This window comes from Nansenia antarctica (assembly GCF_963989245.1).
Source record: "Nansenia antarctica genome assembly, chromosome: 6".
Lineage (NCBI taxonomy): Eukaryota > Metazoa > Chordata > Actinopteri > Argentiniformes > Microstomatidae > Nansenia > Nansenia antarctica.
The window spans coordinates 28,290,649-28,318,325 of record NC_137676.1 but is presented as its reverse complement, the minus strand read 5'-3'; the positions used below and the strand labels follow the sequence as shown (position 1 = coordinate 28,318,325).

Genomic DNA, 27,677 nt, shown 5'->3' with positions numbered 1-27,677 from the left:
ATAAGACGAGGCGGTAGATCTAAACGTAAGACCTGGAGGCGTGGTCAAGGCCACTTTGCTATTATGCGTGCGGTAGTGGGCGCCTAAAACCCGGCGCTAAGCAAAGAAATTAGTCATGGGTGTGTTTTGGGCGTCTTCTCAATCAACCCAATCAGCGTGCCAGGTGCCATTCCCTTTAAGAACCGGCTGCGTTGAGTCATTAGCGCTATGCTATTATGGAAGTCCTAAGAAGGAGGTCAGCGCGCTTCTCTGCCTCTCCCTTCTGAAATAAAGCATTTATACTGTGACCGTAATTGACGTCTTGCCGTGGAGCCACGTGCGTGTTCATGTGTGCCCACATGCATGCGCAAACCGCGGAGGCGCGCTCGTGTTTCAAAACGTGCATGAAGTCTAAACTTAAGAACTTTTCAAACCACTTCTTAGCGCTAGGAGCAAAGTCAGATCGCATAATAGCAGGGGCGCCTAGTGCACTTCATTAACATATGAACACTCCCACAATGAGTAATATATGCACGGGAGTATTACGTCTTATGTGTGGGCGCCTATCGACACCGGCATAATAGCAGTAGCGCGTATGAAGCGCATAATAAGGGTGGCGGTAGGTCTTAACCTGGCGGTGCGTCTTTATTAAGACTTAAGACGGCAAGTTAAGAAGTGCATAATAGGGCCCTGTATGTTCAGTTGGGACAGGGTATATATATAACACTGTATGTTCAGTTGGGACTGGGTATATATATATAACACTGTATGTTCAGTTGGGACTGGGTATACGTATATATAACACTGTATGTTCAGTTGGGACTGGGTATATATATAACACTGTATGTTCAGTTGGGACTGGGTATATATATAACACTGTATGTTCAGTTGGACTGGGTATATTTCTAACACTGTATGTTCAGTTGGGACTGAGAACGATCCCCCTGGCCTGATGGCCTCGTTGGCCACATCTTCCACTAGCACACTCTGAAAAATACTAACCTCAGATGTCACCTCTCCTTTAGAGTACTTATAAAATGTCGCAGTACTGTTTTGCTCAAGCATGTAGCAAGTAGGTGATTAAGTACTTTATTGATCCCCAGGTCGAAATAATTTTTGCTGGCCGGCATCTAACCTCTAGGCTAACTGCCACTCAGTGAATAAAGTAGCATGTAGCATGGGGTAAATAAGGTCAGATATAATGTGACAGCTGCTGGTGAAAGGGGTAACAAGTCGGCAGACGATTTAATGTTCAGACTTTTATTTAGAAAAATGTAAATACCTTTGCCCTCCCTGAGGGCGGTGCACTTGCCTGGAGCAAGGAAGGCGGAGCGTGTGGAGATGTTTATGTCCTGCAGGTGCTCCAGGGTCTCTGTGTGGAACAGGTGGATGGAGGAGCCCTGGGAGAAGGCCATCCACACCCCGCCCCCGGCACGCACCATGTGACTCACACTGACCTGGGGCTCTGGGTGGGCCTCGAAACTCTGGAGCAGAGAGAGAGAGAGAGAGAGAGAGAGAGGGAGAGAGAGAGAGAGAGAGTGAGAGAGAGAAGAGAGAGAGAGAGTGAGAAAAGAGAGAATAGAGAGAGAGATAGAGAAGAGAGAGAAGAGAGAGAGAGAGTGAGAGAGGGAGAGTGAGAGAAGAGAGAATATGAATGAATGAATGAATGGTCTTTATTGTCATTGCTATAGTACAGGTACCAAACAACGAAATTTGGGAGGGGTGGCTCCCCTGGTGCTAGGAAAGAAAAAACAAGAAAAAAAACAAGAAGGGAAAGGAGCTGGTTTACATAAATAAAGGCTATGTACACTATACACTATACTATACTGTACAGACAAGACGACTAGGGTTGTCATATTGCACATAGTGTTATTGCACATTCATTTAAAGTGAGAGAATAGAGAGAGAGATAGAGAAGAGAGAGAGAAGAGAGAGAGAGGGAGAGAGCGAGAGAGAGAGAGCGAAGAGAGAGAGAGAAGAGAGAAGAGAGAGAGATAGAAAGAGAGAGAGGAGAGAGAGAGAGAGAGAGAGAGAGAAGAGAGAGAGAGGAAGAGAGAGAGGAAGAGAGAGAAGAAGAGAGAGAGAAAGAGAGAGAGAAGAACAGACCACATCAGTTTAGAAGTACATTTACATTTTTGGCATTTAGCAGACGCCTTTATCCAAAGTGACTTACAACATTTGTCTAAGTAAGAGAATCATCTATCCAGTGAGTCATCGTAAGAAAAAGTAAGTATGATAGGGCCAGGGGTCATTGGCAGTCATTATGCTAGAATATTTTTGTATTATTATTTATTTACAGAGAGAGAGAGGGAGGGGGAGAAAGAGGGGGGAGAGGGAGAAAGAGAGAGAAAGAGAGAGGTGGTCAATGCACATCCTGAGTATGGCTGAAAAAAAACTAAAAATTACAATCCCCAACGTCTCATTCCATTGCAAACAACAAGACTCGCTCAGACACACTCCAGCACCAGAGAGTCAAACATACTCCAGCACCAGAGAGTCAAACATACTCCAGCACCAGAGAGTCAAACATACTCCAGCACCAGAGAGTCAAACACACTCCAGCACCAGAGAGTCAAACATACTCCAGCACCAGAGAGTCAAACATACTCCAGCACCAGAGAGTGGAGGCGGAGAGAGGAAAGAGTAGAAAGAGTTGTGACTTACCTTGGTATCAGTTCACCCAGACAGTTTTTAAACTACCATTAGAGTAGTTATTTAGCAATGTACATTATTTAACAAGGCTAGTGCAAACCTTATGGACCGTGCAGTTAGCATGCTAGCTGATCTCTCAAACAACCACCCCGGGGGGCGCTTAGGTGGCGTAGCGGGTTAAGCGTCGACCATGTAACTGCAGGGTCCCCGGTTCGATTCCGGCCGGGGACATATCCTGCATGTCATCCCTCCTCTCTCTCTCACCCATCCTTCCTGTCATAATCTATACTGTATCTATCAATAAAAAAAGAAAAATATTAGTGGGACTGCCCCACTCAAAAAAAAAAAAAAAAAAAACGTATTGCAAAAAGAAACGCTAACCAGGAGCTGAACCAGGAACAACACCTTAAGGTAAGTAAAACGTACTGTAAGATACAACTTTGAAGAGTGAACTATCCCTTTAATCAGCCATGATCAGCCAAGCCATCTAACCCTAAAAAAATTGTTATATCTTTGTACTCGATCAAATTTCAGGACCCTCCTTTCATGACTTTTCCTAGATATGTGCGTTCTACCCAGTAGCCTTACATTTTCAAAAACACATCAGGATAAGCTAATATAAAGCTATTTTGCATTTTTTCTGTATAGGAAGCAGGCTAATTTACAAGCGGCCAACTAGTGGTCGTTGTGTGTAAATAGCAGATTCCCATTCTAAAGAGTAGATTTGACCCCTGAGGCGGCTCTTTTAGTTGGTAAAAACGCAAAGCTGTTCTAGTCTCTTACATTGCAGCAATGTACGGGTAAGTTCTGAACTAGAGAGCCCACCTGGGTGTGGAGACTGGCACCGTGGATGACGGTGACATGGTTGGCACAGCTGGCCCAGACTGAGTCCTCCAGGGTCAGCATGGTGCCGATGGGGGCAGAGCCTACAGTCACCAGCCTGCACGACCCAGCCTCCCACAGCCTCTCTGGAAGATAACAGTATTGATCAATGTGTCAGAGTCTGTATTCTGTACATTCTATACTGTATTCAGTATATTCTACTGTATTCTGTAGTCCTATTTCGGCTGGTATTTACAAAGAAATAAGGGATAAAAAAAAGGGATAAGGCAAGAAGTGATTGCATCGGGGATAAGGGACTCACCACCACTCCTTCGACCATAAACAGCCACATTTCCATTTCCCAGGCCAGCAAATAGGAAGGTTGCAGAGTGTTTCAGGCACAGAACTGGACTCCCTTCTGGGTTGGAGAATGTCTGTAGGCACTGGGCAGCAGTGTCCACGCTTCCATACACAACGATGCTGAGAAATGGAGTTCACAAGAAACAGTGTTGGTCAAAAAGAAAACACCAAAGACCCAAACATTGCCAGCCATGCTTAATGCTGAAAGTACAATTTGGCATTTAAAAAAAACAAAACAAATATTCGTATTTATTGTTTTACATTTGATGGCTCCTTTTTTGAGTCCTTTGACAGCGAACGGCGACAAAACAAATGCAAACACGTACTGAAACATTCGGCCGTGATCACATCATGCATGCAGATGACCATGTTGACCAAGTGTGAATTCTTAATGCTGTAAAGCAACAGTGACTCACTTGCCGTCCTGCAGGCCCACGCAGATGATGTTTCCGATCCTGGCTGTGCTTGCACCAGCCTCCCCCTCTCCTTCCTCCTCTTCTTCAGTGGACCGTGGCTCCACTACATATTCCAGACTTAGGACTGGTGCCCCCATCTGGATGGACTTGACGGCGCGAGGCGTGGGGCGGTTCAGAGAGAAGATTTCCACAAGGCCGTGGGCAGAGTCGCACCCGCTAGCCACCTGAGAGGACACGGGATGTGAATGTGATCCCATGAAATCCGTATGTTGTCCTAGTAAACTTTGGTTTCTTGGGGACTTTCTTTGTGCCTTCAGTGACAGTCATTACTGAAAATTCATTGAGCTAATTGCCCTGCCTTCTCCTGCAAACCAAAGCCAGTGGTATGGCGAAGACCCCACATGCCCTCTTTGTCAAAGTCCAGCAACACTGAAGTACATCTTAGTGGGATGCAAGACCAGCCTCACCCAAGGCCGTTACACCTGGCGGCACGACCAGGTGCTAAAGTGTCTTGCATCAGTACTGGAAAGTCAACGGACAAGTGTGAACGCCCTCCATCCCCCGTCATCCCAGTGGCAGCCAGCTACAGCAGGACACATGCTCCAGAACTGCATATGTGGCTGGACAAAGGTTACTTCCACCCATGGCCTGAAGATACACCAGGGCAAGAAAGGGTGCCTAAAGAAGGGTCAACAGGGAAGTCGCATCGACAGCTACTTTTTGAGAAGCAGGCCGAATCAGTCGACTGAAGTTCAGCAGCAGGACACACACCATAGTCTGCAGGACATCAACACTCCTGTCCCAGAGGAGGAAGAACAAGGCACAGGAGAGCAACCTGAATCCAACACATCACGACCACCAGCAGAGAAGAAGATCCAGGGGCGAAGGCCATTAGTCAAGTGGCCACCAGATTTCCTGAGATTCCTCTGGAAGCTGATGAAAGTCGTGTGGCAAAAGAAGGAGATACCAACGTCCTGGCGGAGAGCTGGAGGGATCCTTATCCCCAAGGAAAAGGACTCAACAGAAATCGGCCAGTTCCGCCAGATCAGCCTTCTAAATGTCGAGGGAAAAATCTTTTTTAGCGTGGTCGCTCATAGGCTGGCAGGATACCTGCAAAGAAACAACCTGTTTGACACGTCAATCCAGAAAGCAGGCATCTTAGGCTTCTCAGGGTGTGTCGAACACGCTAGTGTCATCTGGCATCAGATCCAGGTCGCCAAAAAGGAGGGAACGGATCTCCACGTGGTGTTCCTGGATCTCGCGAATGCCTTTGGCTCAGTCCCTCACAACCTCCTGTGGACAGCCTTCGACTCACAACCCTTGTCAAGGCCTACTTCCAGGACGTCCAGCTCTGCATGACCACAGCAGAGTACACCACAGCATGGCAACATCTGGAAGTGGGAATCATGGCCGGCTGCACCATCTCCCCACTGGCCTTCACCCTAGCCATGGAGGTCATCATTCGGGCCTCTCGATGGGTGGTTGGCGGACAGTGAATAAGACCTGGGCTGAGGCTGCCGCCGGTCAGAGCCTACATGGATGACCTCACAACACTCACCACGACCAAGGCTTGCACATTACGGCTACTAAGAAAGCTCCAGGAAAACATTGAGTTGGCTTGCATGAAGATCAAGCCGAGCAAGTCCAGAAGCATCTCCATTGTCAAGGGGAAGCTGTCAGGTAGCCTAGAGGTTAGAGAGGCAGATAGCCTAGAGGTTAGAGAGGCAGGTAGTCTATAGGTTAGAGAGGCAGGTAGTCTAGAGGTTAGATAGGCAGGTAGTCTAGAAGTTAGAAAGGCAGGTAGCCTAGAGGTTAGAGAGGCAGGTAGCCTAGAGGTTAGAGAGACAGGTAGCCTCGAGGTTAGAGAGACAGGTAGTCTAGAGGTTAGAAAGGCAGGTAGTCTAGAGGTTAGAGAGGCAGGTAGTCTAGCGGGTAGAGAGACAGGTAGTCTAGAGGTTAGAGAGACAGGTAGTCTAGAGGTTAGAGAGGCAGGTAGCCTAGAGGTTAGAGAGGCAGGTAGCATAGAGGTTAGAGAGGCAGGTAGTCTAGAGGTTAGAGAGGCAGGTAGCCTAGAGGTTAGAGAGGCAGGTAGTCTAGAGGTTCGAGAGGCAGGTAGTCTAGAGCAGAGGTTCCCAAAGTGGGTGTCGCCAAATCTGCTCGTAAAAAAAAAAAGTATAATATAAAATTAGAATAATAATACATTAATAAACATTTGTTTATTACATGTGCAATGGAGTTCATAAGCAAATAAAATATATATTTCTCAGATTTGAAAGATATTAATTTACTAACTAGGCCTACTAGTTACTAACTAACTACTCCTCACAGAAATAGTTTGAAGTTGTCCGCCTGGTTGATCGAAATGCCAGCCGCCGACATATATGACTGACCTGGTGTCAAACACAGGTGCTTTTGCACGACTCCAAGACATGGGAGACACGACAAGACATGTTGTCTTACCAAAGCAAAAATGAACATACCTAAAAAAAACTAGGCGACACAGTTCAGTCGCTTTAATCATTGTTTCAATTTGGAATAATTGGATGGCTCTGCACTGTATAGCTCCCTGCATGAAGTTTAACAACATAGCATACAAAATACCAATATGCCAGGGAGCCCATGACCCCCGAAGGTAGGTTAAATACAGAATGACTGAGCGGGTGGAGGCTGAGGCAGTGTTTAACCACGGCGAGGGCGGTGGTAGCCTAGAAGTTAGAGAGGCAGGTAGTCTAGAGGTTAGAGAGGCAGGTAGCCTAGAAGTTAGAGAGGCAGGTAGTCTAGAGGTTAGAGAGGCAGGTCGCCTAGAAGTTAGAGAGGCAGGTAGCCTAGAGGTTAGAGAGGCAGGTAGCCTAGAGGTTAGAGAGGCAGGTAGTCTAGAGGTTAGAGAGGCAGGTAGCCTAGAGGTTAGAGAGGCAGGTAGCCTAGAAGTTAGAGAGGCAGGTAGCCTAGAGGTTACAGAGGCAGGTAGCCTAGAGGTTAGAGAGGCAGATAGCCTAGAGGTTAGAGAGGCAGGTAGTCTATAGGTTAGAGAGGCAGGTAGTCTAGAGGTTAGATAGGCAGGTAGTCTAGAAGTTAGAAAGGCAGGTAGCCTAGAGGTTAGAGAGGCAGGTAGCCTAGAGGTTAGAGAGACAGGTAGCCTCGAGGTTAGAGAGACAGGTAGTCTAGAGGTTAGAAAGGCAGGTAGTCTAGAGGTTAGAGAGGCAGGTAGTCTAGCGGGTAGAGAGACAGGTAGTCTAGAGGTTAGAGAGACAGGTAGTCTAGAGGTTAGAGAGGCAGGTAGCCTAGAGGTTAGAGAGGCAGGTAGCATAGAGGTTAGAGAGGCAGGTAGTCTAGAGGTTAGAGAGGCAGGTAGCCTAGAGGTTAGAGAGGCAGGTAGTCTAGAGGTTCGAGAGGCAGGTAGTCTAGAGCAGAGGTTCCCAAAGTGGGTGTCGCCAAATCTGCTCGTAAAAAAAAAAAAAGTATAATATAAAATTAGAATAATAATACATTAATAAACATTTGTTTATTACATGTGCAATGGAGTTCATAAGCAAATAAAATATATATTTCTCAGATTTGAAAGATATTAATTTACTAACTAGGCCTACTAGTTACTAACTAACTACTCCTCACTGAAGTCTTGGACCAAGCGGTGAAAATGGTTAATTATGTAAAATCACGCCCGCTGAAGTCACGGCTGTTCAGTACATTGTGCAATGAGATGGGGTCTCATTGCACAATGGGCATGAGGGGCTCTTATTACACACAGAGGTCCGCTGGCTGTCGCGGGGCAAGGTGTTATCCCGTGTCTATGAGCTCCGAGATGAACTGATAACTTGTCAGTGTGCACGACTTGCCATACAAAGAACAATTGGAAGATGAATCGTGGTGGATTAAGCTTGCTTATCTGGCAGATATTTTTAGCCACCTTAATGACCTCAACATAAAAATGCAAGGGAAGGCTGAGAATATCCTGACAGCGATAGACAAACTGAACGGATTCCGATCCAAATTGAGACGGTGGCAAGACGGGGTGGCCAAGAAAAACATTGAAATGTTTACGTTGACGGCCAATGACGCAGCACACAAGTCAGCGACTTTCTTGAATCTGACCGCTGCGCACCTACGTATGCTGGAGGAGAGATTTGAGTCCTATTTCCCTCCAATGAACGAAGACTTCGACTGGCTCCGGGATCCGTTCAACCCCCTCTCATCAGCATTGAGCAGCCGCTAGTTTGAGCAGCAAAGCTCAAGATGAACTGGCAGAGCTCATTATGGACCGCACACTGAAGCTCAAACATGGTGAGCTGAGAGTCACGTGACCACTCGTTGACGATGCATACGTAGTCTTCTTGTCTGCTCAATTTGTCACCTAATTGCACTAATACTTTACAATTTATCGAATAATATATTAGAAACAGCAATGACCACATCCCTTGCTATGGGAAGTCGCAAAAGAGAGGTTGAAAACTCTCCAACTAAGAAGAAATGTAAAGATACATCCATCTCTAAAGAAGACCTCGACGTCGCCATTGCTGACGGTATCAGGCTAGCGCTGCAAGAACAGCAATCCATCCTGAACGCAGCTATTACTTCGGCCATCAAAGATGCTGTGGATTCCATCCTAACCCCTCAGCTTTGCTCAATCAAAATCGACATTGAAAAGACCAACGAGTATGTCCGAGGTATGAAAACGGATATCGAACACCAAGCTAAGCTAGCCCAAAAGACCCAGAGCCGCATCGACGCCGTTCAGTTGGCTGTGCGCGAGGACAGACATAGCATTGCTGAACTCCGAAAGCAGGTGGAACAACTCACAGAGAAAACAGCTGACATGGAAGATAGGGCTCGGCGAAATAATCTACGTCTGGTAGGCTTACCAGAGTCGTTGGAGGGCTCTGATGCGGCAGGTTACCTCAAAGCCAACCTGGTGAAGTGGATTCCCTCCTTGGCTGGCCGAGTCATCGAGATTGACCGTGCTCACCGCATATATAACGGCCGCGAGCAAAACAGCAATCGCCCCCGTACCCTCATCTTCCGTCTACTGAGATGGCAGGACAGGACCACCATCCTAAAGGAAGCTAGGAAGATATATCCAGTGAAGCAAGACAAATCCACCCTCCTGTTCTTCCCAGACTACAGTGCCCCAACTACAACCAACAGGAAGGGGTTCAACACGGTTATCAAGGATGCGCATGCCATGGGTCTGCAGCCTTTCCTAATCTACCCCGCTATTCTCAAAATGGAGCATGATGGCAATAAGATGTCCTTCGACTGTCCGTCCAGAGCAGAGGACTTCATCCGATCCTTGAAGTCACCACTTCGGCCACACCAATCCGAATCCTACGCCGGTGCTGTGCGGCGCGACCCAACAACGAAGCTGTCTACAGGACCCGTGCGACCCACACCTGCAAGGCGGCCCGGCCGAGAGGACTCTACCGCTGTCAATGATCCGGTGATCGAGGATGGTGACGGGATGGAACTGACCACCTAATCAGCCACGACATTGCCATGGGGACTGCTTTAGATTTCAACAATAGAAATGACTGTTTTACTTTATTTTCCCCCAGGATATGCAATTGCTTATGGATGTTTACTTTGACTAACGCTGGGTCTAACGAGGTATGGTTGTTATGTTCCCCTATCTCAAACTATCATTTTTCACCATTATGATGGCCTGCTGATATCCCGTTATTTTCATTATTTAATGCCATGTCTAGGCTACCTTTTTTTGAGGGGATGATATGATTCTTTAAGTTCGATAAAGACTCATTGTTATAACTAGCAGGTGGTGTATTGAGCCGATTTGTGGGCTACAGCGTTGCAATAGACTGAGTCACGTCTCAGAGAATGTTTATGTTTTGGCAAGCCTGTAGGTTACCTTCGCGGTTTGCTAACTTTTTTGTACATTGTATTTTTCTCTTCATTTGTTTTTCTCCCTCCCCCTCCCAACGGACAAGTCGCGTAACGGATTGGACTTTTACTGTACTGATAGAAATACTAAGTAGTCATGACCAGAACTTTCATTTCATTCAGATATTCTGTATTTGCTCATTAGAATCCCATGGCGTCTGACCTAACTGTTATGTGCTGGAATGTGAACGGGCTTAACTCGGCTATAAAGAGAACGCGGATTCTAGAATTCCTCCACCGTAAGAAAGTCTCCGTAGCTCTAATACAGGAATCACATCTTAAGGAATGTGACGTTACACGTTTTCAGAACAAACATTTTAAAGTTATTGCGCACTCTTGCGCTCAAAATAAGACCCGGGGTGTGCTCGTCTTGGTTGACAGGAGGTTGCATTTGACTCTTGATCAGATAAGAAATGACAAACAGGGGCGATTTAAAGACGAGAATAAACCAGGTCAAATTGATGCTAGCCTCCATTTATGCCCCTAATGAAGTCGACGCAGAGTTTCTACCAGATATCAGTAACACATTGTTAGAAAACTCTGTAGGCTATCATTTAATAGTAGGTGGTGACTTCAATTCTGTCCTCGATCCCTCATTAGACAGGTCCTCTCCAGTTAATGTAAGCTCACAATCAACTGCACTTCTAAATTCATTTATAACGGATTTAAACGTTGTTGATGTGTGGAGAATTCAGAATAATAAGGCCAGAAATTATACATTTTATTCTAACAGACATAAATCTTTTTCCAGAATTGATTTCATTTTTGTAAGCCCATCCCTCATTCCCTCCATGTCCCCAATTGATATTCTGCCAATACTGTTGTCTGATCACTCACCTGTGTCATGCAAGATTCAGCTCTCTGCTAATACTGACAAGGCCACTAGGTGGCGGTTTAACACCACTTTGTTGACAAACCCTGACTTTTCGATCTTTCTTAAAGCTGAACTTGAAGTATTTCTTGCTATAAACAGAGCACAGTGTGACAATCCTCAAATTTTGTGGGAAACAACCAAATGTTTTCTCAGGGGCCTTTGTATTTCGTTCTCCTCCACTCTCTCTAAAGCACGTAACAAGCGTTTTAATGAGCTAGAGAAGGAAATAAAAACAGTAGAACATTTACAAAAACAAGATTTTACAGAAGATCAAGCCACACGGCTCGCTTGTCTCAAAGGAGAATATAATGCTATATCTCTCTCAAAGGCTGAATTTATCTTTCATAGAACGAGACAGAGATATTATTTTGATGCTGAAAGGCCCAGCCGCTTATTGGCACTGAGACTGAAGGAGAATGAAAGCAAGGCCTCTATAAATGCTATTAGAGACTCTGCGGGCACTGTTCATACTGCTCCCCAAGCTGTGAATAGTATATTTCAAACATTTTACTCCAACCTGTACCAATCTGACATAGATTATGATACATCTCGCTGCAAGGCGTTCCTTCATGGCCTCAATTTACCTAAGATATCACAGACTGACAGGGAAGTTCTTGACTGCCCTCTTGACTTAAAGGAGCTACACAATGCCCTTCAATCTCTACAGAAAGGAAAATCGCCGGGCTTAGATGGTCTTCCACCAGAACTGTATTTAGTACTTTGGGAGTTGATAGGTCCTCTTATTATGGACTCCTTTAATGATGCTATATCTAGAGGTGATTTTCACAGAGATCAAAAAGTTGCCCTTATCTCTCTTTTGTTAAAAAAGGGGAGAGACTCTTTGGAGTGCTCTAGCTACAGGCCTATCTCCCTGATCTCGTGTGACCAGAAACTGTATGCTAAGGTTTTGGCTATACGATTGGAGGCTATAACAGACGCCTTGATCAGTGAAGACCAGACAGGGTTCATGAAGGGACGCCTTGCATCTGACAATATGCGCAGACTGCTTCATATCATAAATTTAACCGATAGCTCTCCCAGCCCCTGTGCAGTATTCTCGCTTGACGCTGAGAAGGCTTTCGATCGGCTTGAATGGAACTACATGTGGGCTGTTTTAGACCATCTTGGCTTTGGGGTTAATTTCATTGCTATGATTAAGACTTTGTATAATGCACCAACCGCTTCTGTTCTCACAGGTAATGTTATTTCCCCTCCAATCCAACTGGAGCGCTCAGCTAGGCAGGGCTGCCCATTGTCACCATTCTTGTTCTGTCTCTCTCTTGAGCCCTTAGCCCAGGCCATCAGACAGAGTACTTGCATTTCCCCCATTTCAATTCTAGATCATAGCCACCACATCTCATTATATGCTGATGACATTCTATTATTTCTAGATAATATTGATACTTCTGCCCCCCATGTGTTAGAAATGTTTGAAGATTTCAGTAGATTGTCAGGCTATAAGATTAACTGGACGAAGTCAATTCTAATGCCCCTTAGTCCTTCAGCAAGAACCTCCTGTCTCCCTAGACATATCCCAGTGAAAGATACATTTACTTACCTTGGCATCACTATATACCCAACCATACCACGGATAATTAAAGACAACTTTGATGTAACCTTGAACAAAATCAAAACGGACATTCAAAGATGGGATAGCCTCAAAATATCTCTTCAGGGCAGAGCCACGATAATCAAGATGAATGTTTTGCCAAGGATCAACTTCCTGTTTTCCATGTTACCATTACCCCCACCACCCAAATACTTTGATGATATTAATTCGTTGGTCTCAAGGTTCATATGGGCTGGCAAACGCTCGAGAATCCGTCTTACAACTTTGCAACAACCCAAATTGTCGGGTGGGATGGCAATTCCAGATTTTAAGATGTATTATTTAGCTTTCCAGACTCAAGCCTTACGCACCTGGGTGAATCCAAATTCAAAAGTACCTTGGAGGTCAATAGAGGCAGGCCTGGTCAGTCCAGTCAGATTAGAGGATTTACTTTTCTCAGGCACTGGACGTAGGACTCTCAGTCATAGATTTGGTTGCATTATAGATAACGCCCTTAAGGTGTGGAAAGCGTCTGAGAAAATCATGGGAGGTTCCTTGCGATTCTGTTCCTCCACTCCTCTATGGAATAACCAAAACTTAATGTCGGGTAACCGACCATTCACCCAGCAAACATGGAGCTCTCGGGTGTAAATACTCTCAGAGACCTGTATGACAATGATGGCCTAGTTTCATTCCAGCACCTCCAAACTAAGTTTGTCCTTCCAGCGTCATCATATTTTGTCTATCTACAGCTGAGGTCCTCACTCAAGGCCTATGGAGTGCCTTGGCGCTCCCCACTTCCAACTCACCCCATGATAGCCTGGATTGAACATACCCCAACCTCTCGTGGCTGTGTATCCAGAATATATCGCAATCTAATGGACGCAATTAAAAAACCACTTGCGGTTGAGGCTTTATGGAGCCGAGAGCTTGGTGAATTGGATTTCCACCCAAACTGGGACACGTAGGGCCGGTTTCAGAGACAAGGCTTAAGCCTAGTCCTGGACTAAATCACACTTTCAATGTAAAATCTCCATTGAAGTCTTTTAGTCTAGGATTAGGCTTAAGCCTTGTCTGTGAAACCGGCCCAATATGGTCTAATCTCAATTCAACCTCCAAAAACTTAGCTCATCAGTTAATTCATTTTAAAGTCATCCACAGGGCCTATGCTACACCATATAGAAGATACTTAATGAAACTACAACCCAACTACTACTGTCAATTCTGCCCTACCCCCACACCGGGTTCATTTCTCCATATGTTCTGGGAGTGTCCAGTCGTGGCCAACTTTTGGAACCATGTCAATTCTGTAATGTCCAAGTTATTTAAGATTGACTATGTTCCTAATCCATGTTTATGTTTGCTCAATGATGACTCTGATTTTGATTTAAGTATTACGCAAAAGAAAATGCTATTTGCTGGTTTCACCTCTGCAAAGAAAACTATTCTTCAACATTGGATGACACCTGATTTCAGTATGAACACTTTTTGGTTTTACTCTTTACAGAGGATTGTGAATCTTGAGTGCACAACGGCCAGATTGAACAAAGCAAGGCCCAGTACAGTTGATGCGTGGAAGGCTTATTCATTGAACTTGACTAACCTGACTGCTCTATGATTTGATTTTCCACTTACCCCAATCCGGATTGTGTTGTATTTCTACTATTTGGCTGTGACTTGTCTGCTACACTACCCCTTTTCTTTTTTGTTTTCTTTATTTTTTCCCTCCCTTCCTTTCTTGTTCTGTATTGTCGTTGTTATGTGTTGATAAAAGCAATAAAAAATCTTGATCACAAAAAAAACAAAACATGGTGAGCTAGGTTTGGATAGGTTTTGACTGCTTGTGGGACATGAATATCCATCTCTCTCAGAGAGCGCCATCAAGGTGCTTTTACCCTTCCCAACCTCCTACTTGTGCGAGCTGGCTTTTTCTTCTCTAGCATACGTCAAGAACAAGACACGCACGCGTCTGTCAGTGGAACAGGACCTGCGTGTCGCGCTGTCCACTATCTCTCCCTGCATAAAGAGACTCTGCTCCCAAAAGCAGGCGCATGTGTCCCACTAATGCGCACAACATATTTCTTTGTTTTGTATTTCTCTCAATTTTTACAATTCTGTCATGATTATTATTGTTAAATTATTATAGTTGTGAGTTACCCGTTTGGTTCAGATGTGAAATAATAATCTCAGAATGAGCATTGAAATGAGAATTACATTTTAAGGCATTATTAAGCCCCCCAAAAAAGCATTGTTCCATTGATTGATTATACAGGCCTTTGATATTTTATTTGTGTGAAGAATTCCCTCTGAGTCTACTCCCATATTGTACAATCCTTGAGGGCCACAATTTTATTTAATTTAGCGATAGTTTGACTGACCTATGCATTCTTGCCCATCCATTACAGTTCATTTATTACTTTTATTATCTTGTTAAAATTCATTGGGGCAATACTTATGTATTATATATAAACACACATTTTCAAACCAATTCATCGTGTATTGTTTTTAGTTTAAGCTCCGAGGCATTTTTAAAATCTTCGTAGAGTTGGGGTGCCTTGGAGAAGGGGGAAAGCTTCAGGGGTGCCTTGGTTAAAAAAAGTTTGGGAACCTCTGGTCTAGAGGTTAGAGAGGCAGGTAGTCTAGAGGTCAGAGAGGCAGGTAGTCTAGAGGTCAGAGAGGCAGGTAGTCTAGAGGTTAGAGAGACAGGTAGTCTAGAGGTCAGAGAGGCAGGTAGCCTAGAGGTTAGAGAGACAGGTAGTCTAGAGGTTAGAGAGGCAGGTAGCCTAGAGGTTAGAGAGGCAGGTAGCCTAGAGGTTAGAGAGGCAGGTAGCCTAGAGGTTAGAGAGGCAGGTAGCCTAGAGGTTAGAGAGGCAGGTAGTCTAGAGGTTAGAGAGGCAGGTAGCCTAGAGGTTAGAGAGGCAGGTAGTATAGAGGTTAGAGAGACAGGTAGTCTAGAGGTTAGAGAGGCAGGTAGCCTAGAGGTTAGAGAGACAGGTAGTCTAGAGGTTAGAAAGGCAGGTAGTCTAGAGGTTAGAGAGGCAGGTAGTCTAGCGGGTAGAGAGGCAGGTAGTTTAGAGGTTAGAGAGGCAGGTAGCCTAGAGGTTAGAGAGGCAGGTAGCCTAGAGGTTAGAGAGGCAGGTAGCCTAGAGGTTAGAGAGACAGGTAGTCTAGAGGTTAGAGAGGCAGGTAGTCTAGAGGTAAGAGAGGCAGGTAGTTAGAGGTAGGTAGAGGTTAGAGAGGCAGGTAGCCTAGAGGTTAGAGAGGCAGGTAGTCTAGAGGTTAGAGAGGCAGGTAGCCTAGAGGTTAGAGAGGCAGGTAGCCTAGAGGTTAGAGAGGCAGGTAGCCTAGAGGTTAGAGAGGCGGGTAGCCTAGAGGTTAGAGAGGCATGTAGTCTAGAGGTTAGAGAGGCAGGTAGCCTAGAGGTTAGAGAGGCAGGTAGTCTAGAGGTTAGAGAGAGAGGTAGCCTAGAGGTTAGAGAGGCAGGTAGCCTAGAGGTTAGAGAGGCAGGTAGCCTAGAGGTTAGAGAGGCCAGTAGCCTAGAGGTTAGAGAGGCCGGCTAGCAATCAGAAGGTCAATGGTTTGATCCCCGCCTCAGGAGGGAGCTGCATGTGAGCTGGTGACTGGAGGGTTGCTGGCATCATATCTCTCTAGACCAGTGGTCTTCAACCGGGGGTCCGCGACCCCTAGGGGGTCCGCAGAGGTACTGCAGGGGGTCCGCCAATTTTTGTCATAATAATTCACAATTTTCACCAAAATAATCAGTGAGAATTAAAAAATATAACAAAAATGATATTGAGTAAAGTACAAGCATTAATAGGCAATAATAAACTACTTTTGACAAAAACAATTTACAAAATAAATTATGCCCATGATGCAGAGTCTAACATAAAGTCAGCTGGAAAAAATAACACACCTGTCTAGCAAGCTAGGTGTTGGCTAAAACGCTGCAGTTCGGTCTTCTTTGCGAAATTAACGTTAATTAATAACTAGCATAACGTTACTAATTTAGTTACTAGTTTGATAATAACAAACCCGCCTCTTTGCTTCTCTATGCGCCGCTCCTTTACCATTCCGAGGTCAGATCCCGTGGATCAGTATTGTAGTCAGGTTCACTATGTTTCAATTTAAACTTTCGTGGGAATTTTTTGGGGATTTGCTAATCTATACATTTTTGGAAAGGGCATTGTATGAGGAATCAGAAAATATATGTTTCCATTTGCACAGATGTCTGAAAGGCGGCCATCTTGGCATTTACAAAATGGCCGCCATAATACACACGTTTTGTAATATCTTGGCTTCTAAATAAGCTAGAACATTGATTTGAACTGCTAAACCTACATTTTCAGGGTCAATGAATCCAATGGTTGGAGTTACAAAGCAATTTTTTGTATTCTTCTTCTTAAAAAAAAAGTATATGGGCACAGGCAGCCATTGCTCTGCAGGATCCATAGGCTAATTGGATCCCCTGCAAAATTGGTACTCCAAACATGAGGATGGCATGCTTAAACCAACAACCACAGACGTCCTCCCAGCCCCAAAGTCCATCATTGAGATGGTACAATGCAAATGCAAAACTGACTGTTCTTCTGGCAGATGTTCATGCAGAGCTAAGAACTTAGCCTGTACCGACATGTGCAGCAGCCAGTGCCAGAACGATGACGATTCCCAAGCTGTGACGCACGAAAGTGATGATGATGAACTAATCTAACAGCCCAGCTCACATTGGCACGCATTGGACTCGCCATTCACATATCACATCACACATAGCATAAACGCTTATACATAGTCAAGAGACACAACCCGCCTGTCATTACACATAGAGTAAATACACATCCCACCAACAGAACAACCAGCACACCATACACTCCCCACATTCCTCCCATTCATTTATTTTGTTTCATTCCCTATTTTTATCATTAAATATGATATACGGAGCTTATTCTCCATGCCGCACCCGCCTTGAAGTCCTGCCTGAGAGCGTTCCTCACTTCCTGTTTGCGCCAACTCAAGATCCCCAAAATCTGGCGAAGAGCCCTAGTTGTTGCGATCCCTAAACCGAATAAGCCTGAAGGGGACCCTAAGAGTTACCGTCCCATCTCTCTGTTATGCATCCCCTTCAAGATCCTCGAGACGGGGCCGTCTTTATAGACCTGACGGCTGCCTACGATACCGTATGGCATCGCGGCCTCACCTGCAAGCTGCTCCGCCTGCTGCCGGACAGGCACATGGTCAGAATGATCATGGAGCTCATCCGTAACCGCAGCTTTACCCTTACCACCGGTTGCGGACAGCTAAGCAGGCTTCGACGCCTTAAGAACGGCGTCCCTCAGGGATCGGTCCTGGCCCCCCTCCTCTATAATATCTACACCTATGACCTGCCCAACACACTCTCGCGGAAGTACGCCTACGCAGACGACCTCGCAGTGGTGTACTCTGCTGGAAATTGGCAGTCTGTGGAGGGGATTCTGAGCCAGGACATGCAGACACTAGTGGCATACTTCCGGAAATGGAGATTGAAGCTTAGCGAGGCAAAGACGGTGTCGGCTGCCTTCCACCTTAACAACAGGGAGGCTAAATGTGAGCTTAGAGTATACCTAGATGGAACTCCCCTGCCATGTTCCGCTGAGCCAATCTATCTCGGCGTGACATTGGACAGGACGCTCACGTTTCGCCGGCACCTCGAGTCACTGCGCAAGAAGTTAACAGCTCGTGTGGCGTTGATGAGGCGACTGGTTGGCTCAGGCTGGGGCGCCGGCGCAAAGACCTTGCACACGGCAGCCCTAGCCCTCCTTTATTCAACTAGTGAATACTGCGCCCCAGTATGGTGTCGCAGTGCCCAAACCCGCCTCATCGACTCGCCTATAAACGAAGCCTTGCGGTTTGTGACAGGATGCCTGCGACCTACCCCCGTGGACAACCTTCCCATCCTAGCAGGCATCCAGCCCGCAGGCCTCCGCCGCATGGGAGCCACAGCACGTCTCGCCTGCCGGGCCGTGGAGCTTAATAACCATCTGCTCCACGATAGGCTCACTATAACAGCGGAGCCCTCCCGGCGTCTCAAGTCGAGACACCCATTTGTGCCTGCCGCACAGGATCTCAGGCAGCAATGCAGAGATCTTAACATCAGTGCGGCAGGATGGGCGGATTATATGTGGCGCGCGGAGTGGGAGGCAAACACCTCCAAACTCCGCGACCATATCCCAGTCGCCGGCCCTGAGCCCCTCGGGATGGACTTGCCAAGGCTATCCTGGGTGAGGCTCAATCGTCTCCGGACCGGCATCGGACGTTTCCGCTCATCAATGCACAGATGGGGCTTGGCCCCAAATGCGTCGTGCGAGTGTGGCGCAGAGGACCAAACCGCAGACCATGTTATCCTGGATTGCCCGGTGTACCACCCACCCAACGGGATGCATGTTCTGTCGGTACTAGATGACAAGACGATGACGTGGCTTCTGGAGGGGTGTCCAGAAATATAGCCAGGGTGAGCCCCTCAACCAGGTCTCGGGGTGGTAAAAGGGTAGCCCCTCGGCCCCGAGCATGGTGGAGTGGAGAGGAAAACAACTACCCATACGCCGAAAGAAGATCATTAAATATGCCATTAGGCTAAAGATTTACCTGCCTCTGTACTGTTGCCATAACATCCAAAAATGTATAGATTAGCAAATCCCCCCAAAAAGCCAACAAAAGTTTAAATCATAACATCGAGACTATCTAATGCAGGAGGTTGTCGTGATCATACTGTGGTCTGTGGACTCACGTATGGAAGTAATAGAAAAACGACAATTTCTTAAAGTATAAGTTACACATTTTTATGTGATGATATAAAAAAAAATATATAATAGCTTTGTAACTACAACCATTGGATTCCTTGACCCTGAAAATGTAGGTTTAGCAGTTCAAATGTTCTAGCTTATTTAGAAGCCAAGATATTACAAAACGTGCGTATTATGGCGGCCATTTCTTAAATGCCAAGATGGCCGCCTTTCAGACATCTGTGCAAATGGAAACATATATTTTCTGATTCCTCATACAATGCCCTTTCCAAAAATGTATAGATTAGCAAATCCCCAAAACATTCCCACAAAATTATATAACAAACCTGACTATTGGCGCATGTCTTTGAATTACGCACAGCTATCCACGAGATTCTGGTTGGCCAAAACCGCGCGGAGCTGGCTGCGCATTTCAATGCATTTCCGCGGATTCCGCGGTGCCCTCGCCTGACGTGAAATGCGCAATTGTTGATCACTTGGAGGCACTCGAAAGTCAATTTGAGAAGTACTTTTTTGATGTGCATGTGCCAACGTCTAAGCACAAGACATGGATACGGTTTCCATTCAAAGACAATGAATCCGACGCCTAAACCTGCCAGCCGCTGAGGAAGATCAGCTAATAGACAGTACACACAAGAATGTGTACGAGTCACAGCCTCTCACCCAGTTCTGGATCCATTGCCAGAAATACTTCCCCCAACTGACAGCAAAGGCCATGGTGAGCCTCTTGCGTTTTGCAACAACTTATCTTTGTGAAAGAGGATTCTCCTCCCTCACCTACCTGAAGAGCAAATACAGTTCCAGACTGCAGCCTGAGGATGACATGATGCTCTGCCTGACAACCTCCATCTCCCCCAGAATAGACAGGGTGTGTACCACCCACCAGGGCCAGTCATCTCACTGAGGTAGGCATACCTGGTTTCCTGAAGCTAAAAGTTTCATTGTTGAAAAATAATAATAATAGAAAATATAAGCCTCATCAACACTGGCGGACTCAAGGGGGGGGGGGCAGGGGGGGCGACCGCCCCTCCTGGTGCCCCCACGGTTGAAAAACATCTCTCTTAAGTGCCCTTTTGAGTGGCGAAAATGAGAGGACGTGCTCTATTGGTGCCCCTCCAATGGTCTAAACCTGACCATGAGCCCCCACAGTGGAAAAAAGTTGCACTAAAGTGCCCTTTTGAGTGGCAAAATTAGAGGATGTGCCCTATTGGCTGCCCTTCCAATGGTCTAAACTTGACCATGTGCACTGATGGGGTCCCATGTTGTCCAGCAGCTGCCCTTTTTTTCTTTTTGCCCCTGCCCTTCAAACAGCCTGAGTCCGCCACTGCTCATCAACAACAACAACAACAACAACAACAACAACAACAACAACAACAACAACAATAATAATAACCAATCATAATTATGCATGAACGTTTTATCAATCATAAACACATATAGGCTAATAACCCAGTTTATAAATAGGTTAATACGGTGAAATAAAAGGTGAATGAAGTAAATATAAAAGTTATTATAGGCTTTAAAATGTGAGACATTTAAAAATATATATTACATGTGGGGGTCCCTGTTCTATTTGTCTCTCATCCAAGGGGTCCTTGGGTTGAAAAAGGTTGAAGACCCCTGCTCTAGACCCTGTGTCTAGAGCAGAACATGCTTACCCAGAGGTACCCCTGTGGCAGAGACGTACTGGCAGCAGAGAAGCCCAGCAGGGCACACTGGCCTGGGTAGTGAAGGGCCGTCTCCAGCTACACACAAACACACAACAACAACAACAACAACAACAACAACAACACAAAGGTTCAGTTTTACATGTGCAGTCAGTCTGCATTGCAATTCTGACCAAATGGGTTATACTTCAATAGTAAATGTGTAAATCAATAAATTATCAATTATATATATATATTTTTATTATTATTATGTAAGGTATGCCTTTTGAAGCTGTGAATTTTTAGCCAAATTCTAATGTATTAATAAATAGTTTAAATTAATTCAACCCAAAACCCCAAATATTTTTTTTTTGTATTTTTACACAAATCACATATTTGTACATTCACAATAAATAAAGTGTGCATGTTCCATACAAGTATAGGATATTCTGAGCGGTGGGCCTTTGTAAGGAAAAGAACAGCTAACTACTCAGACAGCATGTATGGATCCCAGAGCAGAGCATGTCCATTAAGGATAATAGACCTGAATGTGAATGTTGAATACTGTCTTGAATATACTGTTTTCCTTTAATGTTGTCTCAACATTTCTATGTCACCCTGCTTGATTCAAATAACATAAAAGCGAACCCAAACAAATAGATTCCCTACATACCAATGAACATTCCAAAATAATGGAGTTCATGAATATAAACACTATTCATTCACATACTAGCATCAGAATGAACATTTCTTTGTTCTGTAAATCCTATAAGCGGTTTCCTTGATATGCAGTCGAATACATTTTTTGTCACACTGCTGGGAAGATTGTTTTGTTCAGTTCCAATTGTGCATTCATACAGCTAAAGAAGAATAACATTTTGATCAGGGTTGATTGAAAAGGGCCTATATGCGGTATCAGAGCTACCGGGTATTGGTTGGTTGGTTAGTTTGTTTGTTTTAACAAAACAGTGTTGTACTGCAGTTATGGTGATTATTTAGTCATGAAAACAGAAATGAATTCTGGTAATGCTTTGTTACACTCCTGATTCCTCCATGTGTATTGATGCAGATTGTAACATTGTGGAAGCACAGATCAAATCCATGTGTGTGCACCCTGCATTGCTGTGTGGTCTCAGATAACTGCATCTCAGCTGCATTTCCATATAAATGTGGTCAAACGTATATTTTATTCGCCAGAAGGAGTCCTTTGAATTTGTAAACGCCATGCAACACATTTCTGACACGGAGGCGTCTGAATTTCAAATGAGTCAGATGAAGAGAAATGTGCTACTCAGTTTATGTGTACTAAAGAAATACCCCTTGATTTAGAAAAATATGACTTCTAAAACCTTAAACTGTCTTACCTACAGTAATTATGACAACGACACAATCACCCTTTGCCAACTCTTTGAATGAAAACATATCTTGTGGAGTATGACCTTAATCCAGCTCTCAGTCATTCAAACTCCACGAGCGAAGATTATTTTGAATACTGTCCAGCTTTTCCCCCCGCTTTACGGATTACCAGCAGGAGGACTCAATGGCTTCGGCAAGTCACCAGAAATAAGCTTACGCTTTTCATCTCGCCTCTATTCCAAGAAAGAAAGAATAAGAGTGAAAAATGTAAGCATATTAACTTCTTTTTAAAAGAAGAGTGTGATCGGAGCGTGTTGATACAGTGTTGGCAGTGCCCGTGGTGTGTGTGTCCTTAGGGAGCAGAAGCGACATGTTGGTGATGATTGGGCTGACTGGAGCTCATGACAGGGCTGACTGCCGTCTGAAGCGTTTCCTGTCTTTGGTGGAGTCTAGACTGAAGGTGACTTTCACTTTGTTCAGAAGAGATGGGGAGGGCAATATCAGTACTGTATGTAATCTCCTCTGCGCAGTGCGCACGCACACACATGTAGGTACACACACACACACACACACACACACACACACACACAATAATACAAGCACACACAATTTATCATATTAATAATTTTTCATAAAATAGAAGTTCCTTTCATCTGACTGCATTTTAATGCTTTAATGAGTTTTGCCCACTCAAGGTACAAACAGTCCTTCTGTCTTTAACCCTGCCAGCCAGGCTGGGGAGGTGTGTAGAACACACAGTTGTGGGTGGAGGCTGGGGGTGGTGGGTGGAGGCTGGGGGTGGTGGGTGGAGGCTGGGGGTGGTGGGTGGAGGCTGGGAGTGGTGGGTGGAGGCTGGAGGTGGTGGGTGGAGGCAGGGGGTGGTGGGTGGAGGCTGGGGGTGGTGGGTGGAGGCTGGGAGTGGTGGGTGGAGGCTGGAGGTGGTGGGTGGAGGCAGGGGGTGGTGGGTGGAGGCTGGGGGTGGTGGGTAGAGGCTGGAGGTGGTGGGTGGGACAACCACACAAAACCTACTCTAATAATACAGTACCCATTACCACCATGTCACAACTGTTGAAACTATTTAGGAGTGCATACGTGGTTGCTTTTAAGCCTCCAATTGATGAACATGTGATGGTGTTTGTGCATACGTCTGAACCAGCTGTCCTGTTGACCTGGTTCCCTGTCTGAACTGACGCTAGGCTCCTTTCCATGATGGACCTGTGATTAAATGGGCCTCTGAATGGGCTACATATCATGGTGGTTGCTACTGTAAGATGTTTACTACTGTAAGATGTTTATTTTTTACCTCTTGTTAATCTGGGAACAGTGAGTCTCTCATGTTGAAATCTGTCTGCTGGTAGGCATGTTTAACACCACTGGGACAGAAGTGATTTATTTCAATTTGTAAAATGACAGTAAAATATTCAACACTAGTTTAGACAGTACACTGCTGGTACTGACATTCTATAAGGTGAAAATGGTGCAACACCATTAATTGTATGATTTATCAATGTTAACAAGTCAAGTCACATGTCCCCTCTCATAATTTATGTTCTCTTACACAGAGACACACACAGACCCTAAATGCTCAAAATATTATTTGGGGTCTTATTTCATCCCTCATCTTTCATCATAAATAAATAAGATAAACAACAATAACAAAAATGTGCAATAAGGAACGCATCTTTGCGCTTGCGCGTCATCCTTGTGGGGGATACCTAGTGTTCTAATTGTGTTCTAATTGTCTTATCTTACCAATGTTTCATTGGCCTGTTCTTCATTATCCAAGGTCCATGATTGGCTGTATTAGCTGCCTTTCCAGCTGCCTTTCTCAGCGGGGAGTTTGATTTTTCAGGACATAGAAAAATATGCTTTTCGTATTATATCTCGTTAACGGTACATGACTAAGACTCCATTCAAAGTTCAGTGTGTTCAGCATGCTATTGTGGTCATGGAGAAGTTCGTTTTCATTAAGTGATAATAAAATTAACGATGTTGTTATCAGCCGAGAAAATGAGTTTAATTCAAGATTTAAAGGGAACTGATGTTTATAATTGATTATACTGGATTGTCTCCGGTGTCTGGGAGTCCGCAAAGGGAGTCATGTTTTCAATGTCACCTGATAAGAATAAGACCATTATATTATTACAGTATAAGCAGCACTCGAGATGAGGGGGGATGGCATCCCCCCTGAAATAAAAACAGTCAAAATCATCCCCCTTCTAAAACTGCCATCCCCCCTTTCCATCCATTATGTCATTTTACGTGGTATTACTGCTATTTCAAGGTGCGAGGGGGCACGCACACATGCAATGACATGTTTACCAAGTCACTGACACTGAAGTCACTGACGCTGTGGGGATGCTAAAATTGTCATAAATGATAAAATGATAAAAATCCACCACCTCCCCTGATTTTCTTTTACAACTTGAGTACTGAGTATAAGCATTTGCCTAGTTAGTTGTCATGATCAAACATTACAAATGCAACTTACAGAGAAGCCACCCTTCTCTGCCCTCTCCCGCTTCCAGACGAATGCCTACCCTATGTTATAGCACTTAGCTTAATTGAGCCGCTATAATTGAGCCGCTATCACAGGCGTTAATACAAACCTCATTCACCTGCGTTAATTTTACCTGCGTTGGTATTTATAGAAGGAAGCACGTACGCAATTTGAAACAAGCGCAGCCCGTTTTATAAATAATGCTTACGTCCGTTTAGAAAAATGTGCTTACGTGAAAGTCAAAGATGACTTTCAAGTACTTTTTTTATAAATGAGGCCCCAGGTCTACCACTAGATCCCTCAGGTCCTCTAGTACTGGTCTACCACTAGATCCCTCAGGTCCTCTGGTACTGGTCTCCAGGGGTCCAGTCTAAGACTCATGGCGAGGCCTTTAGCCGCTATGGCCCAAGACTGTGGAACGGCTTGCTGGAGGACTTGAGGGTGGCTGAGAGTGTGGATATCTTTATAAGAAAACTTAAAACACACCGTTTTAGCCTGGCTTTTATCTACTGTCTATGTCAACTAGCACTTTTACTCCTATCTTATCTTCTATTTTTTGTTTTATTCCTGGTTGTATTATGTTATGTTTATTTGATTATTTCGTATCTCCTACCTCTTGTTTTATTGTATTGTAGTTTATTTACTATGGTTTTTATGTTAAACACTTTTTATTTACACATTACCGGCCCCAGCCTGGTAATATACCATCATTTCTCAGATGTCATCAGTTTGCATTGTCATCATATCAACCATCATACCAACCTGTACCGTTATGCTTTTTTGTTTTGCTTTCGTCTATACGAGGGGCTTTGTGCTTTTTGGGGGTCTACTTTGGGTGTTCTTTTTTATTTAGTTTTTTACTGTATTGGTTGTTTAAGTTGTTTGTTTTTCTGTTGTAAAGCAATTTGCGACAATTGTATTGTCACATCATTTGATTTAATTCGATTAGGGTTTTCCCACAGCTGTTGCTATGACTCACCTTTTGTTGGAGTGGTTTGGGTGAGAACACAGGCACTCGGCAGGCCAGCAGCGGGCACCAGAATGGAGGCTTAGTCTTCCCATCATCCTCTCCACAGACCCAGCCTGGCAGGTTCTCATCTCCTGAGACGACAATGACACATTCAGTTGTAATACCTCTGCCCAATCAGAATTACATCCCAGAGGGTCACATGTGGTTGTCACGACCCTAACCCTCCTGCTAAACAGGAAGTCTGACTCTTTCTCTCTTAAAATGATTCCCAACCTCTAACCCTAACCTTACCTTCCTAACCTCATGTTTAACTCTGATCTTTACATGCTCATCCATTTGGACCAGATAGGCCGTTTTCACTTTGCAGCATTGCTATACAGAAGGTAGGACCCTTACTGTACATTCTTATTAAGGTCTGTTTTTGGTTGTTTGAAGTTATTGACTTCTTTTTCAACCTGTCGTGTCATCCCTGAGCAGCCTATAATATGAAGTAGCTTCTCAAACCAGGGACGTGGGGTCAGGGGAAGCAGAGCCTCGGCAATCATACTCCAATGAAAATAGCTGCTTTGAAAAGTAAAAAACAAACAAATATATAATATTGATCTGTGTTATAAATGTAAAAAAATGTTTGTTCAAACCATTTACATTTACATTTTTGGCATTTAGCAGACGCCTTATTCCAAAGCGACTTCAATCGATACATTAACTAAGCGAATGAATCATCAATTCACCAGTCGTAGCAGGAAGAGTAATCTAGCTCAGGCCAGGGGCCATTGGTAGTCGGCATGCTCAACAACCATGACTATCAACAACCTACTATCTTTGATCTTCTGTAGACTATTCATCTTTATTCACACACAAATTAACCTTCTAAGATTGTGGATTGTCATTTCTATATTTTAATGGGGGGTTGCCCCAGTGTTGCCTATGTGCCTATTATCTCATATCTCAAGCCCCTAGCCTTCCTGTCATGTTAAAACAGACAGAGCCATTGTGATAAGAGCAGGGAGAGAACTCTACTCACTCTGGGCTATTTTGGCAAGGTGCAGGCGGTTCACCCAGGAGATCTTGCTGAGAGGGCTGGGAGTGTTAAAGACCACCATGAAACTGACCGGCCGTCCAGATCTGAGGGGCAAAACACACATACATTTTCATAATATGACATATTACAGGTACCCACACGTGTGCACACACACTCACTTACACATCTCTCTCTTCTTGCTCTCTTCTCACTTTCTCTCTCTCTCTCTCTCTCCACTCTCTCTCTCTCTCCACTCTTTCTCTCTCATGCATAAGTTCACACATACAGTCACGATCCAACTATTTCTGTTGTATATATGTCATGTCTGTCATGGTAAGCTCAGTGGGTGATTGGCTACCCAGGGTACATGGGGGAGTGGCTTGCCTGTTGGCGGGTGTTACTTCATGCTAATTTCCTACCTGAGGGAGGTGATTGAAGAGAGGAGGAAGTGATTGAGACGCATATGAACCACTGAGGAATATATACCCTGGAAACCTACTACTATTTGGAACTGTGAACTACCCCCAAGTCGTGTCGTGTCTGGTTTGTTTTGTCATCGTTGTTTTGTTGCATGTTTAAGCAATATCACAAGAGAGGGAGTGCTGTTATACTGAATATCAGCACGTCTGTGATTCGGTCGTAGGTACGAGGCCGCAGGCTGTATAACAGCACGACCCGAGTGTGATATTGATTTTATACAACAGTTCTACAGCGCCATTTATTAGTTAACAGTAATAAGCGACAACAGATTATGATTTGTTTGTTTATTTGATCATTTATTTTGGCTCCGACAACAAATAATAGTTCCGCAACTGAACTTCAACTTGCCTAGTAACCTGAACACAAACATGTAGTCTAATTAACGGT

At 44.8% G+C, this 27,677-nt stretch overlaps 1 protein-coding gene across 1 annotated transcript in view; it reads right to left on the bottom strand.

Annotated features, from left to right (window-relative positions):
- arhgef10lb (Rho guanine nucleotide exchange factor (GEF) 10-like b) overlaps positions 1-27,677 on the bottom strand; it is a gene marked incomplete at both ends in the record, with an annotated part of 122,953 nt that overhangs the window by 7,640 nt on the left and 87,636 nt on the right. The window contains 7 exons of the mRNA XM_080534328.1: positions 1,262-1,463; positions 3,457-3,599; positions 3,776-3,933; positions 4,230-4,453; positions 20,976-21,062; positions 25,799-25,920; positions 26,814-26,914. Coding sequence (XP_080390454.1) covers positions 1,262-1,463; positions 3,457-3,599; positions 3,776-3,933; positions 4,230-4,453; positions 20,976-21,062; positions 25,799-25,920; positions 26,814-26,914 — 1,037 coding nt within the window. The remainder of the gene's footprint in view (positions 1-1,261; positions 1,464-3,456; positions 3,600-3,775; positions 3,934-4,229; positions 4,454-20,975; positions 21,063-25,798; positions 25,921-26,813; positions 26,915-27,677) is intronic.